Source organism: Pongo abelii, chromosome 8 (genome assembly GCF_028885655.2).
Source record: "Pongo abelii isolate AG06213 chromosome 8, NHGRI_mPonAbe1-v2.0_pri, whole genome shotgun sequence".
In the NCBI taxonomy this organism is placed as follows: domain Eukaryota; kingdom Metazoa; phylum Chordata; class Mammalia; order Primates; family Hominidae; genus Pongo; species Pongo abelii.
The window spans coordinates 75,411,259-75,430,634 of record NC_071993.2 but is presented as its reverse complement, the minus strand read 5'-3'; the positions used below and the strand labels follow the sequence as shown (position 1 = coordinate 75,430,634).

The 19,376-nt window shown below is 49.2% G+C and overlaps 1 protein-coding gene across 1 annotated transcript in view; it reads left to right on the top strand.

The window, feature by feature from the left end:
• The first annotated feature begins 8,493 nt into the window (after positions 1 to 8,493).
• The window catches only part of STOX1 (storkhead box 1), a 73,251-nt gene continuing 62,368 nt past the window's right edge, over positions 8,494 to 19,376 (top strand). The window contains exon 1 of the mRNA XM_024253494.3: positions 8,494 to 8,896. Coding sequence (XP_024109262.2) covers positions 8,587 to 8,896 — 310 coding nt within the window. The 5' untranslated portion in view covers positions 8,494 to 8,586. The remainder of the gene's footprint in view (positions 8,897 to 19,376) is intronic.

The following is a 19,376-nucleotide window of genomic DNA, read 5'->3' as shown; positions in this document are numbered from 1 at the left end:
AGAGTCTTGCTCTGTCACCCAGACTGGAGTGCAATGGTGCGATCTCTGCTCACTGCAACCTCCACCTCCTGGGGCCAAGGAATTCTCCTGCCTCAGCCTCCCAAGTAGCTGGGATTACAGGTGCGTGACACCACACCTAATTTTTTGTATTTTTAGTAGAGATGGGGTTTCACCATGTTGGCCAGGCTGGTCTCGAACTCCTGACCTTGTGATCCACCCACGTTGGCCCCCAAAGTGTTGGGATTACAGACATAAGCCACCGCGCCTGGCTCTTTGTTTTGTTTTTTGTTTTTGAGACAGGGTTTCACTCCCTTCGCCCAGTCTGGAGTGCAGTGGTGCAATCTCAGCTCACTATAGCCTCAACCTCCTGGGCTCAGGTTTTTCCCACCTCAGCCTCCAGAGTAGTTGGGACTACAGGCGTGTGTCCCACCATGCTTGGCTAATTTTTGTATTTTCAGTAGAGATGGGATTTTGCCATGTTGGCCAGGCTGGTCTCGAACTCCTGGGATCAAGCAATCACTGCCTTACCCTCTTAGTGTTGGGATTACAGGCATGAGCCACCGCATCTGGCCTTGCTCTTTTTTTTTTTTTTTAAACAAAACAAAACAAAACAAACCTTTTATATTAGGTTCAAGGGTACATGCGCAGGTTTGTTATACAGGTAAATTGCATGTCACAGGGGTTTGGTGTGCAGATTATCTCATCACCCAGGTAATAAGCATAGTAGCTGATGGGTAGTTTTTCAGTCCTCTCACTCCTCCTGCCCTCTAACCTAAAGTAAGCCTCTGTCTATTGTTCCTTTCCTTGTATCCATGTGTACTCAATGTTTAGCGCCGACTCATTTTTATTTTATTTTTATTTTGAGACAGAGTCTCACTCTGTCACCCAGGCTGGAGTGAGTGGCACAATCTCGGCTCACTGCAACCTCCACCTCCTGGGTTCGAGGGGTTCTCCTGTCTCAGCCTCCTGCATAGCTGAAATTACAGGGGTGTGCTATTTGTGTGTGTGTGTGTTTTTAGTAAATATGGGGTTTCATCATGTTGGCCAGGCTGGTCTTGAACTCCTGACCTCAAGTGATCCACCTGCCTCAGCCTCCCAAAGTGCTGGCATTACAGGTGTGAGCCACCATGCCCAGTCTAGCTCCCACTTATAAGTCAGAACATGTGGTATTTGGTTTTCTGTTCCTGTGTTAGTTTGCATAGGATAATGGCCTCCAGCTCCATCCATGTTGCTGCAAATGATATGATCTTGTTCCTTTTTATGGCTATGTAGTATTCCATGGTGCATATGTACATTTTCTTTATCCAATCTGTTCATGGTCATTTAGGTTGACTCCATGTCTTTCCTATTGTCCCAAAACTCTTTATAGATCCTGTGTCCTGTCCCATGAAAGCTCACTGTACTTTTGGAGTCAATAGCAAATTGGATGAGCTAAATAAATCTTCACAAATAATGTGATAATGGGAGAGGCAATGTATGTACCCTTTTTTTTGAGACGGAGTCTCACCGGCCACCCCCCCCCAACTGAAGTGCAGTGGCGTGATCTTGGCTCACTGCAACCTCTGCCTCCCGGGTTCAAGCAATTCTCTGCCTCAGCCTCCTGAGTAGCTGGGATTACAGGTGCCCACCACCACGTCCGGCTAATTTTTGTATTTTTTAGTAGAGACAGGGTTTCACCATCTTGGCCAGGCTGGTCTCGAACTCCTGACCTTGTGATCAGCCCACCTCCGCCTCCCAAAGTGTTGGGATTACAGGCATGAGTTACCACGCCCGGCCATATGTACCCTTAAAAGTGGACTTTGGAGACATCTCCTTTCCTAGGCTGGAGCTGGGCAGGGATTTCAGGCCGGACAAGATGGGCGAGAGAGATCATTTGGAAACAGGAGAGAAGTAAATTTTTATAAATTACTCTGGAGGGAATAAATTGGACAGTCAAACTCAACATGGACAGTCATTCTCTTTTTTTTTTTTTTTGAGACAGAGTCTTGCTCTGTCGCCCACGCTGGAGTGCAGTGGCACCATCTCGGCTCACTGCCAGCTCCGCCTCCCGGGTTCATGCCATTCTCCTGCCTCAGCCTCCCGAGTTGCTGGGACTACAGGCGCCCACCATCACACCCGGCTAATTTTTTGTATTTTTAGTAGAGATGGGGTTTCACTGTGTTAGCCAGGATGGTCTCGATCTCCTGACCTCGTGATCTGCCCACCTCGGCCTCCCAAAGTGCTGGGATTACAGGCGTGAGCCACCGCGCCCAGCCATGGACAGTCATTCTCAAAATGACCAAAGCTAATCTCTTAATGTCCTGATACATGTTTTTAAATAACTTTTTAAAAATTTAAACTTAAATATTTTATTTTATAAATAGAGATGGAGTCTTGCTGTATTATCCAGGCTGGTCTTGAACTCCTGAGCTCAAATGCTCCTCCTGCCTCAGCCTCCCAAAGTGCTAGGATTATAGGCATGAGCCACTGCACCAGGCCTTACTTTTATTTCTTTTGAGAGGGAGTCTTGCCATGTTGCCCAGGCTGGAGTGCAGTGGCTATTCACAGATGCGATCATAGTTCACTTCATTTTGGAACTCCAGGGTTCAAGCCATCCTCCCGCCTCAGCCTCCTGAGTAGCTGGGACTACCACAGCATCCAGCTTTCAAACTTTTTTTTTTTTTTGAGACAGAGTCTCACTCTGTCGCCCAGGGTGGAGTAGGATGGTGCGATTTTGGCTCACTGCAACCTGTCTCCCAGGTTCAAGTGATTCTCCTGCCTCAGGCTCCCGGGTAGCTGGACTAGAGGTGCCTGCCACCACACCAGGGTAATTTTTGTGTTTTTAGTAGAGATGTAGTTTCACCGTGTTGGCCAGGCTGGTCTTGAACTCCTGGCCTCAGGTAATGCGTCTGCCTCGGCCTCCCAAAGTGCTGGGATTACAGGCATGAGCCACAGTGCCTGGCCTCAAACTTTTTAATGACTACATAGTAGAATCACTGGATTTTATATAGTGTTTAGAATCCTCGGCCGGGGGCAGTGGCTCATGCATGTAATCCCAGCACTTTAGGAGGCAGAGGCAGGCAGATTACCTGAGGTCAGGAGTTCAAGACCAGCCTGGGCAATGTGTCCGGAACTGGTTCCTTCTGGTGGGTTCTTGGTCTCGCTGACTTCAAGAATGAAGCCGTGGACCCTCGCAGTGAATGTTAAAGTTCTTTTTTTTTTTTTTTTTTTTTGAGACAGAGTCTTACTCTGTTGTCAGGCCGGAGTGCAGTGCCATGATCTCCGGCTCACTGCAACCTCTGCCTCCCGGGTTCAAGCGATTCTCCTGCCTCAGCCTCCTGAGTAGCTGGGATTACAATCGCATGCCACCACACACGGCTAATTTTTGTATTTTTAGTAGAGACGGGGTTTCATCATGTTGGCTAGGATGGTCTTGATCTACTGACCTCGTGATCCTCCCGCCTCGGCCGCCCTAAGTGCTGGGATTACAGGCATGTGCCACCACGCCCGGCTCAAAGTTCTTAAAGATGGTGTGTACGGAATTTGCTCCTTCAGATGTTCAGATGTGTCCAGAGTTTCTTCCTTCTGGTGGGTTCCTGATCTCGCTGGCTTCAGGAGTGAAGCTGCAGACTTTCGCAGTTAGTGTTACAGCTCATAAAGGCAGTGCCTACCCAAAGAGTGAGCAGCAGCAACATTTATTGCAAAGAGCAAAAGAACAAAGCATCCACAGCATGGAAGGGGACCCAAGGGGGTTGCCCCCTACTGGCAGGGGGGTGGCCTGCTTTTATTCCCTTATTTGGCCCCACCCACATCCTGCTGATTGGTCCATTTTACAGAGTGCTGATTGTCCATTTTACAGAGTGCTGATTGGTCCGTTTTTACAGAGTGCTGATTGGTGCATTTACAAACCTTTAGCTAGACACAGAGCGCTGATTGGTGCATTTACAATCCTTTAGCTAGACAGAAAAGTTCTCCAAGTCCCTACTCGATTAGCTAGACACAGAGCACTGACTGGTGCATTTACAAACCTTTAGCTAGACACAGAGCGCTGATTGGTGCATTTACAATCCTTTAGCTAGACATAAAATCCTTTAGCTAGACATAAAAGTTTTCCAAGTCCCCACCTGACCCAGAAGCCCAGCCGGCTTCACCTCTCAGCAACATGGTGAAACCCAGTCTCTACTAAAAATACAAAAATTAGCCAGACGCAGTGGCGAGCTCCTGTAATCTCAGCTACTCTGGAGGCTGAGGTAGGAGAATCGCTTAAACCTGGGAGGCGGAGGTTGCAGTGAGCCAAGATCGTGCCACTACACTCCAGCCTGGGCAACAGAGTGAGAGTCTGTCTCAAAAACAACAAAAAAAAGAATACTCTGTATTTCTCAGGCATACAGAGACCATTGCAAATATAAGATAAAAAATAATTCCATCTTGACATTTTTTAGTTCCAATGTAACTTGACTACTCATGTGCCTCTTTAAGTGAAGAATGATACTAATTCTTTTTAAATGCTTCTTTGTCTGATCTGCAGAGATCACAAAGATGGAAAGCCCTCAAGCATTTCTGTTTCTTGGCCAGGCGTGGTGGCTCATGCCTGTAATCCCAGCACTTTTGGAGGCCAAGGCGGGCAGATCACCTGAGATCGGGAGTTCGGGACCAGCCTGACCAACATGGTGAAACCCCATCTCTACTAAAAATACAAAAATTAGCTGGGCGTAGTGGCGGGCGCCTGTAATCCCAGCTACTCAGGAGGCTGAAGCAGGAGAATCACTTGAACCTGGGAGGCGGAAGTTGTGGTGAGCCGAGATGGCACCATTGCACTCCAGTCTGGGCAACAGAGTGACTCCATCTCAAAAAAAAAAAATGTTCTAGTTATGCCGTGGAACACAAAACCATTCAGGTTAGAGGCCCACAGCTTCTCATTTAACTTTTAAGACATACTCCATTTTGTAGGAGCTTGGGGATATTCAGGAAGTAGCTGACCCTTTAGGGAAAAAATGGCTTAGTATTTGGCTGTAGTTTAAAATGTTTCTCCTTAAATTCTCTCCCCCTTCTTTTGTTAATTGGACTGTTAATTGAACTAGCTTAAGTAGAATGATAAGAGGAATTTCAGCTGGGCATAGTGGCTCATGCCTATAATCCCAGTGCTTTGGGAGGCTGAGGCAGGCAGATTGTTTGAGCTCAGCAGTTTGAGACCAGCCTGGGCAACATGGCAAAACCCCATCTCTACAAAAAGTGCAAAAAAATTACCTAGGCGTCGCAGTGTAGTCCCAGCTACTCGGGAGGCTGAGGTGGGAGGATTGCTTGAGCCCAGGAGGTGGAGGCTACAGTGGGCAGAGGTGGTGCCACTGCACTCCAGCCTGGGTGACAAAGTGTGACTTTATCTCAAAAAAAAAAAACCAAAAAAAAAAAAAAAAAAAGGAATTTCATACATCTGAACAAAAGGTTCTAATGCTTAAGACAGTTCTACCTAATAATTTCAGGCCATGAAGCCTCATAGCTAGATTCTACCTTGCAGCAGCCTTGCAGCTGTAGCCCCTGCTCACAAGGCTTTATTGTTTCTGTGTATTTCCAATTCAAATTCTTAGGAGAAAGAATCACACTCAGGACTTCTCACACCAGGCCACGGTCTGATAAGTCAGGTTATGGCCTTGTCCTCATCAGGTGTGTGGGCAAGAAGACACTGGATCACCTCCTCACCCTCCAGTAGTTTTGTCTTCACAGGCAAGTTGCCTAAACCCACTAAGCTTTCGTTTCTCTCGGGGAAGTCATGGCTTAATAATATTATCCATTTCAGAGAACTAATTTTTGGATAAAATTAGTTCACATATGTAAAATTCCTTAGTACAGTTCTAGGCACAAACTGAGCTGAGAGTAAATGGAAATTATCACCGACTTTATTACGATGGGAAAGATGCTGTACTATATGCTACAGATATTGAGCCCAAAGTCACGGTTCTCCAGCATGGGGACACAGGAAGGCCACCCTTGATCCAGCAACATGAGAGTGCCACGATAGAACCCAGAAGAAGAGAAGCTTTACCCCTCTTGAGAGTATACAGGCATAGGAGTTCACTGCATTTGTCCTGTGGGCTGTATCCATCCATCCACCTCAGAATCAGAATTCAGATGTGAGATGGTAGTCTCAGGTTCAAATGATTATTTGCATTGAAAGTGAAGTCAGACTTATTGGTCATGGGGAAGCCTTACTTGGCAGTTGTCTGAGTACATTTCTTACTACCTGTGTGACTGGGAAACACTTCTTAATCCAACTAGCTGCAAGTCCCTCATCTGTAAACACAAAACAAAACAACCAGGGCTAATAATATTAATAGTAAACACAGAGTTGGCAGGCACGGTGGCTCATGCCTGTAATCCCAACACTTTAGGAGGCCAAGGTGGGCAGATCGCTTGAGCCCAGGAGTTCAAGACCTGCCTGGGCAACATGGTGAAACCTCCTTTCTACCAAAAATACAAATATTAGCTGGGTGTGGTGGCATGCACCTGTGGTCCCGGGTACTCCGGAGGCTGAGGTGGGAGGACACTTGAGCCCGGAGGACCAGGCTGCAGTGAGCCTCGCCACTGCACTCCAGTATGAGTGGCACAGCATGGGTGACACAGTCTTGAAATTAATGCCCCCAGCATATAGTGTTCAATAAATGTTAGCTATTGTTATTATCTATCATTTATTGCATGCTTACTGGGGGCAGGGTATAAATTATCTCCATTTTTATAGTTTTTATTGAGGACTGATGAGCTGAGGGAGTGGGAAGTCTGGAATGACTCCTAGATTTTGCCAAGCACCTCTGCTCCCTCACAGTACTGTGTTCTGGTACCAAGCATAATGCCCTTCCTCTTCTTCTTTTTTTTTTTTTTCTGAGAGGGAGTCTTGCTCTGTCACCCAGGCTGGAGTGCAGTGGCACCATCTCAGCACACTGCAACCTCCGCCTCCGGGTTTAAGCAGTTCTTCTGCCTCAGCCTCCCTGAGTAGCTGGGATTACAGGCGCGTGCCACTACACTCGGCTAATTTTTGTATTTTTAGTAGAGACGGAGTTTTACCTTGTAGGTCAGGCCCGTCTCGATCTCCTGACCTCGTGATCCGCCCACCTCGGCCTCCCAAAGTGCTGGGATTACAGGCGTGAGCCACCGCGCCTGGCCCCTTCCTCTTCTTTTACCATGTTGTATTTTCAAATGGGTTTTTTTTTTCTCAAGGAGCCCTCCCGCTGGGCCTCAGTCTGAATTGGCCCTCACTCCTTTCAGGCACAGGTCACATTCTGCCGCCACACATCACAAGCTCTCCCTTTGCCCCTGGGTGTTTCTGGGGCAGGACAGTGTCCGTCTTTTCAGAATGTCCACATCTAACCCAGGGCAGAATCCTACGATATCACCACAGTGCCACACCAATCAGGGTGGCGCTTCTCCACTCTGCTTTCCTCAGCACTCAAGAGTATGGGATATCCCCGGGGCGGGACCAGATCCTACAACTTCAGAAAGTCATGGATGAGGCTGGCCAGGCGCGGTGGCTCACGCCTGTAATCCCAGCACTTTGGGAGGCGGAGGCGGGCGGATCACGAGGTCAGGAGATCGAGACCATCCTGGCTAACGCCGTGAAACCCCGTCTCTGCTAAAAATACAAAAAATTAGCGGGGCGTGGTGGCGGGCGCCTGTAGTCCCAGCTACTCAGGAGGCTGAGGCAGGAGAATGACGTGAAACGAAAGGCGGAGCGTGCAGTGAGCCGAGATCACGCCACTGCACTCCAGCCTGGGCGACAAGGTGAGACTCCGCCTCAAAAAAAAAAAAAGTCATGGATGAAAGGGTCTTCAGTTTATTATCCTGTGAAATAGTAGCTGGGACATTTCTGAGGCCCAGAGAAGGGAAATAACTTGAATGAACAGGTTAGGAGCAGGCCAGGCGATGTGGCGGGGGGCTGAGGCGACAGGACCGCTTGAGCCCAGAACTCAGTGAATAGCCACTGCACTCCAACCTGGGCAACACAGCGAGACCTCGACTCAAAAAACAAAAATAGAAACAAACAACTAGCTTAGGCGCAGAACTGAGACTCAAACCTAGGTTTCCTGCTCAACCCTCACACCTCCCAGGCCCCCGCTGACACCCTCAGGCTGTTCCTCGTGGTTGCTAACGTGGAACGGCCCCAAAGCCAGGTCGAAGGCGAGTCTCCCCGCCCGGGGGACCCCTGGTCCTGCAGTTCGCAAGGCGGATGGACGCAGTCAGGCTCTCCAGGGAGCTGCGGCGAGCCCCAGGACTTGGAAAAGCCCGAGAGCGCGCCCCTGGGGAAAGGGGAGCTCGGCACCTCGAGGCGGCTGGAAGTCGAGGGCATCGCCAGAGGGCCGAGTTGGGCTCGGGTGTGGAGAACGAAGGCGAACGCTGGGCTCTCGAATCCCCTCTAGAGCGCTCCGCCGGCCTAAGCTGGGCCGCCCCACCCCCGGCCCGCCAGGCGCAGTCGGCCCCGCCCCCTGGAGCTCCGTTCCCCAGGCAGCCAGCGCCGTGGACCCGCGCACAGTCGGCCGATCCTCCCGCCGAGCGAGAGGCGTCCCAGCCGCCGCGCTCGCCGAGGCCCTGGGTTGCGGGCTCCCGGCTGCCCGCGAAAGCATGGCCCGGCCCGTGCAGCTGGCGCCGGGCTCGCTGGCGCTAGTGCTGTGCCGGCTGGAGGCGCAAAAGGCGGCGGGGACCGCGGAGGAGCCCGGTGGGCGCGCGGTGTTCCGCGCCTTCCGTCGCGCCAACGCGCGCTGCTTCTGGAACGCGCGACTGGCGCGCGCCGCCTCGCGGCTGGCCTTCCAGGGCTGGCTGCGGCGCGGGGTGCTGCTGGTGCGCGCGCCCCCCGCCTGCCTGCAGGTGCTGCGCGATGCCTGGCGGCGCCGGGCGCTGCGACCGCCGCGCGGCTTCCGCATCAGGGCGGTGGGTGAGTGCGGGACCCGGAGGGGAGGGGCGTCCCGCGCTGGCTGTGAGCTCCGAGCTCCGCGCTACAGGGGCGAGCGCGGCCCAGTCTTCTGCCACAGAGGCTAGGCGCTGCTCTGAGGGCCCAGGGGCTGCGGTTGGGCGGCCAGTCCGGGGGGCCAAGACGCCCCGGAGACGTTCCCTCCCGCTAGGACACTGCAGCTATAGTCCCCCAAGGTGTGCCTGGCCGCTGCTAGGACTGGCTCCGGGCTGCGTCCGTTCCTCAACTCCTAAAGCCCGTGGAGTGCACAGAAGGAACTTTCTGCTTAGAAAAGTTATGCTCTGGATAGAGAGGCTTTGGGTTAGGGGCCACTGTCTAGGCTCCACCGGGGCGGTTAGGAAGTGTACCCCAGGGGAATGGCCAGAGTTTACCAAATCTGGCAGCTTTATTATTATTATTTTTTGAACTACAGATCTGCAGCGGACGGCATTCTGGTTTTCATGTCCTGCAGTGTGGTGGTCTTGGGTCGGGACCTAGCAGCTTTGGGGTCGTTAACTTCTTGGGGAAAACAAATAAGTAGCGTCTCATCCCTTTAGCTGAATAGACAGGATTCCACCTTCCCAGTCTTTTCAGACTTAACTGTTTATTAGACAACAGCAGCTTTTTGCCTTTTTTCATAAAATAGCTTCTCATTTGAGAAACTAAACCACCGCACCCGTGAGTGGTCTCTGACTCTGGGCACTAAACCCAGGCAGGTGTGTCAGCTCCCTGTAACAGCCTGGTTCTTGTCTGCATTTATGTGAAGCTGCAAGGGCCATTTGATGGTGTGTTGACAAGTCACCAGTTGTTCAGCGCTTAATTTTCATTCTTACCAAGGAACCCCTCTGTGTTAGTCCATAAATCATCCTCTTCCACCCGAGGAGAAGGAGCCGCAAATAAAAAACATTTGTTTGGCCAGGCGCGGTGGCGCTCGCCTATAATCCCAGCACTTTGAGAGGCCGAGGCGAGTGGATCACCTGAGTTCAGGAGTTAGAGACCAGCCTGGCTAACATGCTGAAACCCCTCAGGAGTTCAAGACCAGTCTGGCTAATATGGTGAAACCCCGCTTCTACTAAAAATACAAAAATTAGCCGGGGCGTGGTGGCAGGTTCCTGTAATCCCAGCTACTTGGGAGGCTGAGGCAGGAGAATCGCTTGAATCCAGGAGGTGGTGGTTGCAGTGACCCGAGATCGTGCCATTGCACTCCAGCCTGGGTGACAAGAGCGAAACTCCGTTTCAAAAAGAAGAAAGAAAAGAAAAAAAAGCACTTATTTAATTTCCAGGGATTTGAAAACAGGGCAGCAAAAAGCAAGCACCTGACCGACCGATAACTGTATCATCCATTCAGAGATGGGTATTACCATATCCCAGCAGCCAGTGCTTTAAACCTTCACTTCTCACCTCCATGCTGTTTGTTCCCTCTCCTCCCCACCCCACCCCCGTTTTTCTTAAGCTCAAAAAAGAGCTCTTTGCAAAACCACATATACACATTTCCTCGCCTTTTACTTGCAGGAGTGAAGAAAATAGGTTTCTGGCTCTGAGAACGGTGAGCCAAGTAGCCAAGCCAAAATCTTCACGAGCGAAGAGGTCTTTCAGACAGGCTCGATGAAAAACTCTTTTCAGTTCTGCATCCTCAGTTTTTCTGGTTTGAATTAGTGGTTACATTCTCAGGTCCCCCCTTTCAAAGAGTGAGCATAGAGTATATTGCAGAGAGGGAGTGGAATGCAGGGTGGGGGGTCTAGACCTGGGGGTGAAATAAGAGAGGGCTTGTGCTAAGTCACTGGCTACCACTAATGCCCCGGTGAGCAGTGGTAAATGCTGGTGTCTGTGTTGGTGCTGTTTGCTGCCGTCTGAAATATGTATCACACGTCACCTGTTGCTCCCATTCTCTTCTGCCCAGTAGGTAATGCTGCCTCGTAGCACAACTCAGGATGCAGTGGACACTATCACCCCATCTATGGGGTGTGCAACACAGTGGACTTCCCTCAGGTCATCACCCTTGACTTGGGTCTCCTGGCAGGAATGATTTTGAGGTTTTTAAATTTTGTTTTTAATTTAATTTAATTTTTTTTTTTGACAGAGTCTCTCTCTGTTGCTCAGGCTGGAGTGCAATGGTACAATCTTGGCTCACTGCAACCTCCATCTCCTAGGTTCAAGTGCTTCTCCTGCCTCAGCCTGTGGAGTAGCTGGGATTACAGGCACCCGCCACCTTACCTGGCTAGTTTTTGTATTTTTAGTAGAGACAGGGTTTCACCATGTTGGCCAGACTGGTCTCGAACTCCTGACCTCAAGTGAACTGCCCACCTCAGCCTCCCAAAGTGCTGGGATTACAGACATGAGCCACCGCGCCTGACGATTTTTGTTCTTTATAATATTTTTATTCCTTTTTTTAAGCCTTGACCATGGCAAGGACAGATTTTGAAGCTTTTAACAAGTCCTGATACGAATTTGAACATTTAGCTGGGATTTGGACAAAGCCACCCATTAGGACATTTTGAGGAGCAAAATGGAGAAAGATCTTATTTGATGCTGAGTGATGGATACACATGGGGGGCAAAGGGGATGCTTTTGCTTTGAATAGTGTTGCTAATTGCCAATTTCTGGTCTAACTTGGGGTCCCTAGGTTCATATCAAAAGAGAAGAGGCAGCTCTTGGGCTACCTTAGAGGCCTGGAGGGTGGCGAAGGCAGGAGAAGCTGCTTTCCCCAAAAGGAATTGAAAGTTTGTGTCGGCTTGCTCTCTTGCTTCTTGCAGCACCGGCTTCCAGGAGGGCAGGGAAAGAGCTGCTGTGGACTATTGCAGGTTGTTGCTCCATTCTCACTGTTATTTTGTAGGAAAGAGCAAAATGCTAGAAAAGGACACAAAGAGTCAATCTGATCTCTTTGCTATAGATATTTGTTTGTTTATTTATTTATTTATTTTTGAGACGGTGTGTCACCCTTGTTGCCCAGGCTGGAGTGCAGTGGCGCGATCTCAGCTCACCGCAACCTTCACCTCCTGGGTTCATGCAATTCTCCTGCCTCAGCATCCCGGTAGCTGGGATTACAGGTGCCCACCACCTCGCCCGGCTAATTTTTGTATTTTTAGTAGAGATGAGGTTTCACCATGTTGGGCATGCTAGTCTCGAACTCCTGACTCAGGTGATCCGCCCGCCTTGGCCTCCCAAATGCTGGGATTACAGGCATGAGCCACTGCACCTGGTTAGATGTTTTTTAAAGGCTAATTTACTGCTGCATAAAAGCATTAGGGTATAGGAAGTATTGCTGGCCAGCTCAGGCAGAAAATGCAGGGAGAGAGGGATGGCGGTCAGCTTTATAAGTCCAGCTGTGCTGCCTTGGGTCTTATAAGACCTGGGACTTATAAGTTAAGAGGAGGGAGCACCCTAGCCAAGCCGACTGGAGTGACTGGAGCCCCAGGTGTAGACCTGAACTTACGTCATGCAGAGGTTTATGTTTTCTCCAAGTTTTGTGCCTTAGTTCTCTCTGACTTCATTCTCTCTACCTTACCTTCCCTCTGGTAAGAAAAGTAGTTCTCAGGCAGAGAGTATTTCTCTAAAAAGAGAGACATTGGATCTTTAGCTTGATTAACAAGGGGCTAACTCTGCTTTTGTGCTCCAGTCCTCAAATGTTGTATTTTTTTTTTCTTTTTTTTTTTTTAAGTGGAGACGAGGCCTTGCTCTGATTCCCAGGCTGGTCTCTAACTGCTGGGTCCAAGGGATCCTCCCCCTCGGCCTCCCAAAGTGCTGTGATTACCAGTGTGAGCCACCGCACCTGGCTCAAATGTTTTGTTTTCTGTTTTTCATTAGCCAGTGGCATTAACAAATGAAAGAGTGAGTTCTGGAAGCTGGAGGGAGACTGCTGCCTAACCAGCTGAGCCACTGGGGAAGGAGGTACTGCAGGGAGATGGGGCACCTGTGTTTGTTTGGAAGAATCTGTTGCTACTCTGAGAATACACCTAATGGGACAGGAAATATTAACGGTGGGGGTGGGCGGCCACTTGGCCAAACAAGTTTGTTCCCTTCTGAAATTTATAGTGGGGTGTCTCCACCCTGTCACCCCCAGCAGGGCCTTTCATCTTTTCTCACTGAATATAAATGCCCCAGGCCATGCCTGGTGGCTCTTGCCTGTAATCCCAGCACTTTGGGTGGCTGAGGCAGGCGGATCACATGAGGTCAGGAGTTTGAGACCAGCCTGGCCAACGTGGTGAAACCCCATCTCTATTAAAAATAGAAAAATTAGCCCGGCATGGTGGCACGTGCCTGTAATCCCAGCTACTTGAGAGGCTAAGGCAGGAGAACCCGGGAGGCAGAGGTTGCAGTGAGTGGAGATTGTGCCACTGCATTCCAGCCTGGGCAACAGAGTGAGAATGTCTTAAAAAAAAAGAAAGCACCAAGTGCTGGTGAGTCTTTTTAAATACTTGCTTCATGAATTCATTCATGAGCCAGGTACTGTTCTAGGTGTTTCTCTGTGTTTTGTTTTGTTTTGAGACAGAGTCTTGCTCTCTTACTCAGGCTGGAGTGTAGTGGTACAATCATGGGTCACTGCAGCTTCGACCTCCTGGGTGCAAATGTTTGTCCTACCTCAGCCTCTTGTGTAGCTGGGAACACAGTTGCGCACCACCATGCCTAGCTAATTAAAAAAAAATTTTCAGTAGAGGCAGGTCTTGCTCGCTATGTTATCCATTTTGGTCTCAGACTCCTGGGCTCAAGCAATCCTCCTGCCTCTACCTCTCAAAGTGCTGGGATTACAGGCATGAGCCACCTCGCCCAGCCACTTCTGCGGTTTTTTTTTTTTTTTTTTTTTGAGACGGAGTCTCACTCTGTCGCCCAGGCTGGAGTGCAGTGGTGTGATCTCAGCTCACTGCAACCTCTGCCTCCTGGGTTCAAGGGATTCTCCTGCCTCAGCCTCCCGAGTAGCTGTGGCTACAGGCACGTGCCACCATGCCTGGCTAAGTTTTTTTTGTAATTTTAGTAGAGACAGGGTTTCTCCATGTCGGTCAGGCTGGTCTGGAACTCCCGACCTCAGTTGACTCAACCGCCTCAGGCTCCGAAAGTACTGGTGTAGCAGGACAAGCCGCAGACAAAACTCAGACACTGAGTTAAAGAAGGAAGAGGTTTATTCGGCCAGGAGTATCAGCAGGACTCCTGTCTCAAGAGCCGAGCTCCCTGAGTGAGCAATTCCTGTCCCTTTTAAGGGCTCACAACTCTAAGGGGGTCCATGTGAGAGGGTCATGATCAATTGAGCAAGCAGCGGGTACGTGACAGGGGCTGCATGCACAGTGGTCAGAGTGAAACAGAACAGACCAGGAAGTTTTACAATGTCTTTCCATACAATGTCTGGAATCTATAGATAACATAACCTGTTAGGTCAGGGGTGGTCTTTAACTACCAGGCTTAGGTCAGGCAGGCCCAGGCCTGGTTTTGGGTCTGGTTCCTAGGCGCCGGGCTACCTGCCTTTAGTTTTGCTTTTCTTTCTTTTTCTGAGTATAAAACATATGAGAGGGTCTGTCTCTCTTCTCTCACTGGGATTACAGGCGTAAGCCACCGCACCCGGCCCGCTTCTGTTTTTTAATGCATCTTTCATTCAGATTTGCCTCTGCTCAAGGGAAATAGAGTCAGGCTCTTTTTCCACATCCAGTTCAAGAGGGGATAGCTGAGTGGGAGGCCATGTTCTGGAAGCTGGCTGGTTCACACAATCTTCTCCATCCCACAGTGGCTCCTCTGGGTACTGCAGTTTCTGCTTTTAGTTAGGCAGGAGTTCTTTGTGCTTTGGGAGGTGCTGAAGATCAGGCACATCAGGTTGGCCAAAGGGAAGTGATGGGAGGATCTTCCACCTCTCCTCGTGCTCCTCCTACCTGATCCCCCAGACCCCTCTGAACATGGCCTTCCAATCACAGAGAAATATTCGGGCAAAATTGCAAGTACTCTAGGAGTGTAGAGTGTAGTATCTGCACTAATGCTAGATGTTGACTGGTTTCAGAATCTATCCTGGGATCTGGTTTGGGAGAGCAAGAACAGTGCTACAGTACTCGGTGCCTGATGCTGCAAGAATTGGGCAAGTCTCTGGACCACTGTTCTTATTTGTTCTGTGACTTAGGGAATGGTGTGGGGGAGTGTGTATAAATGGTGAGGAAAGGGAGTAGTCTGATTCCTATTCTGTTTTATTTCTGAAGTCCTACCTTGAATGATAGTAGGACATCTTAATAGCACTTTGTAGCTAATGGAATTTTGTAGGTGAAATTTATATTTAGGGAAATGCACACATCTTAAGTTTACTATTTGATAAATTTTTCAAATGCATACATGTGTGTAACCCACATTCCTAGCAGGATTAGAACATTACCATTACCCCAGAAAGTTCCCTCCTGTCCTTTCTCAGTCAGCTCTGCCTCGATTCTCAGAGATAACCACTATTCGGAATTATTTTTTCTTTTTTTCTTTTTTGAGACTGAGTCTCACTCTGTCACCCAGGCTGGAGTGCAGTGGCGTGATCTCGGCTCACTGCAACCTACGCCTCCCAGGTTCAAGCGATTCTCCTACCTTAGCCTCCCAAGTAGCTGTGATTACAGGCGTCTGCCTCCACACCCAGATAATTTTGTATTTTTAGTAGAGACGGGGTTTCTCCATGTTTGCTAGGCCGGTTTCAGGCTCACAACCTCAGGTGATCCATCTGCGTTGGCCTCCCAAAGTGCTGGGCTTATAGGCGTGAGCCACCATGCACGGCCAGGCTTTATTATTATTATTATTTATTGATTTATTTTGAGATGGAGTCTTGTTCTTTTGCTCAGGCTGTAGTGCAGTGGCACAATCTCGGCTCACTGTAGCCTCCACCTCCTGGGTTTAAGCAATTCTCCTGTCTCAGCCTCCTGGGTAGCTTGGATTACAGGTGCCTGCCACCATGCCCGGCTGATTTTTGTATTTTTAATAGAGACGGGGTTTCACCATGTTGGCCGGGCTAGTCTCAAACTCCTGACCTCAAGTGATCCACCCGCCTCGGCCTCCCAAAGTGCTGGGATTACAGGCATGAGCCACCGCACCCAGCTGGCTTTATTATTATTTTTTAGATACAGGATTTCACTCTGTCATCCAGGCTAGAGTGCAGTGGCGTGATCATAGCTCACTGAAGCCTTGAACTCCTGGGCTAAAGTGATCCTCCCATGTCAGTCTCCTGAGCAGCTGGGACTACAGGCACCCATCACCACATTTGGCTAATTTATTTTTATTTTTTGTAGAGATGGAGTCTCCCTGTGTTGTCCAGGCTGGTCTTGAACTCTTGGGCTCTCACTTCTCTGGGCCTCTAGTTCTTTAGGTGTGAACGGCTTCCTGCCTCTGCTTCCTAAAGTGCTGGGATAACAGGCATGAGCCACTGTGCCTGGCCTGTTTTTAAACACATTAAGTTACCTACCTTCTCATTGTATTATGCATTGGGCCTTTTCAATATCCTTCTGCTTATGCGCATTCCAACTGAAAAACACCAGTGCAAAATTATCTTCAGTTACTGGCAGCAAAAGTGAGACTTGAGGAGTCACTGAAAACTGTAGCTTAAAGTTTCCAGATGACCCAGAACCACTGTGGTTAGTGAAGAAAATTTGAGTTCAATTGTTTTTTTCTTTTAATGGAGTTTCGCCCTGTTGACCAGGCTGGAGTGCAGTGGTGCGATCTCAGCTCACTGAAACCTCCTCCTCCTGGGTTCAAGCAATTCTCCTGCCTCAGCCTCCTAAGTAGCTGGGATTACAGGCACGTGCCACCACGCCAGGCTAATTTTTTGTATTCTTAGTAGAGACAGGGTTTCACTGTGTTAGCCAGGATGGTCTCAGTCTCCTGACCTTGTGATCCGCCTGCCTCGGCCTCCCAGAGTGCTGGGATTACAGGCATGAGCCACCATACCCCGCCCTTGAGTTCAATTTTTTGTGCTGCCATTTATTAGCTGTATGTCCTTGAGCTTGTTACTTAACCTCTCTCAGCTCCATTGTCTACATGGGTACAAATGAGGACACAATAGCCCCTTTGCAGGTTGTTTTGAAGATAAGGTACCTGAGAGCCTTCAGCCTGTGCCTGGTTCAGAGTCAGCATCAGGAAAACAACAAATACAAGGCAATTTCCAGCATGGAGGAAGAAGAGAATGGGTCTGGATTCTTGTTCACTAGACACACCTGTCTCTGTTAAGGCTTGTGCTAATCATTGCTTGCCTGGCATATACTTATGTTCAAGACCTCTGTCTGTCCTTCTGTCCTGTCCTTCTGTCCTGTCCTTTGTGCTTAGTGCTGGTCACGTCCACAGCCGTGTGTTGTCCTGTGCCTCAGCCCAGGTCCCAAGGGGTGCCTGGTGCCGGAGAAGGAGCCTGTACTGGGATTCTGATGCCTGAGTTTGCAACCAACCCTGCTGCTAAGTTGCTGGGAGCCCTCCAGCCTATCCTCTCACTTCTCTGGGCCTCTAGTTCTTTAGGTGTGAACGGCTTCCTGCTCACTTTGACTCTGTTGACTGGCTAAGCCTTCCCACCTAGCTTGGCCCTGGCCTCATCTGGGTCAGCCTCCCAGTCATCTATGTCAGGAGGCCTCGGGAAGAACAGACAGAAGCTCACACCGAAGTTGCTTAAGATATTTTCCACAAACAGGGGAAGTATACCTTCCTCTTAGTACTGCCCAGACATCTTGGTTCTCTAATACCATTCCCCCTTCACCAAGCAACTGAAGCTACACAGTTGTTGAAGCACCCACACCATGCTGGGCTGCCCTTGCGCTCGCAGTTGTTTGTTAGGTATGCATTGAGCATATACCCTCTGCCCAGCCTGACTGGTTGGTCCATACAGAGGGGCAAAAGGCTCATGCCCTGACCTCAAGGAGCTCATAGTCTAGGGACCAGATGGATGAATAAGCGATACACAGTTATAGGGAGCAATAAAAGGATAGCTGATCAAGAATCCCATGCATATGTGTATGTGTATTCAAGGAAGACTTCCTGGAGGAAGTGATGCCTAAACTAAGATACGCAGAATAAGTAGATATTAGCGTAGTGAGAAGCACATTTTAAGTTGAGAGTGGGGCATGTGTCCCAGCTGTATGACCCACATGGGGAACCACAAGCTTCTGGGTGCAGCTGGAACATGGAGCGGGAGGTGGGCGTTGGCACAAAAGGCCTGCAGAGGGGCTGACGTGGAATGGGCCCTGAGTACTCTACTCGTGCGTCTGAGCCTGAGGTCACTGAAGAGTATTATGCAATAAAGTGCATGTATGTGATTATATTTATAATCCTGTTTACATGATATACATGGTAGATACTTCCCAGCCTGAAGTATGCATTATCTTTCATCAATGGTTGTCTGGAATGGTGGCGCCTTGGAAGGGTGATGTAAGCCCCCACGGGCCTACCGGAGTGTCCATGGTGCTTGTTCAGTGGCAGATCTGACATCTGAGAAAGACCTCAAGAGCCATGCAGGACACCTAGGGTCTAATCCCTTGTCACTAAGCAGCTGAGTGACCAGCTTCTCATCCAGTCCTCTTGGGGCCTTGGTTGCCTCATGTGTTGGCAGGTATTCTGCCTGCCCTTTTTACTGCACAGATTTGGCATCGGACTCCAATAAGATACCATCTATGCAAACACTTTGAAAAGTGCACAGTACAAACACCAGCATGTCTTTACATCTATTTGTGCCTTCTTTAATTTCTTTCATAAGTGTTTATAGTTTTCAGTATGCCTGTCTTTCACCTCCTTAGTTAAGTTTATTCCTAAGTATTTTATTCCTTTTGGTGATGTTGTCAATGGGATTGTTTTCATTTTTTTTCTTTTTTCCTTTTTGAGATAGGGTCTGGCTCTGTCACCCAGGCTGGAGTGTCGTGGTGTGATCATGGCTCCCTGCAGCCTCTACCTCCCAGACTTAAGTGATCCTCCCATCTCAGCCTCCCCAGTAGCTGGGACTACAGGCAGGTGCTACCACACCCAGCTAATTTTTGTGTTTTTAGTAGCGATGGTGTTTCACCGTGTTGCCTAGGCTAGTGTTGAACTCCTGGGCTCAAGCGATTCTCCCGTCTCGGCCTCCCAAAGTGGATGTGATTACAGGCATGAGCTAGGACTGTTTTCTTAATTTTCTTTTTGGATAGTTTATTGTTAATGTATAGAAATGCAACTGATTTTATGTTTAATGTGGGTTCTGTAACTTTACAGAACTGATTAGTTCTAAGAATTTTTGTGTGTGGCATCTTTAGGGTTTCCTATGTAAGATCATGTCATCTGTAAACAGATGATTTTACTTCTTTTCTGATCTGGATGTCTTTTATTTGTTTTTCTTGCCTAATTCCTTTGGGTAGGCCTTCCAGTAATATGTTGAAAAAAAGTGGCAAGAGCTGGGCGTGGTGGCTTATGCCTGTAATCCCAGCACTTTGGGAGGCTGAGGCAGGAAGATCATGAGGTCAGGAGATTGAGACCATCTTGGCTAACATGGTGAAACCCCATCTCTACTAAAAATACAAAA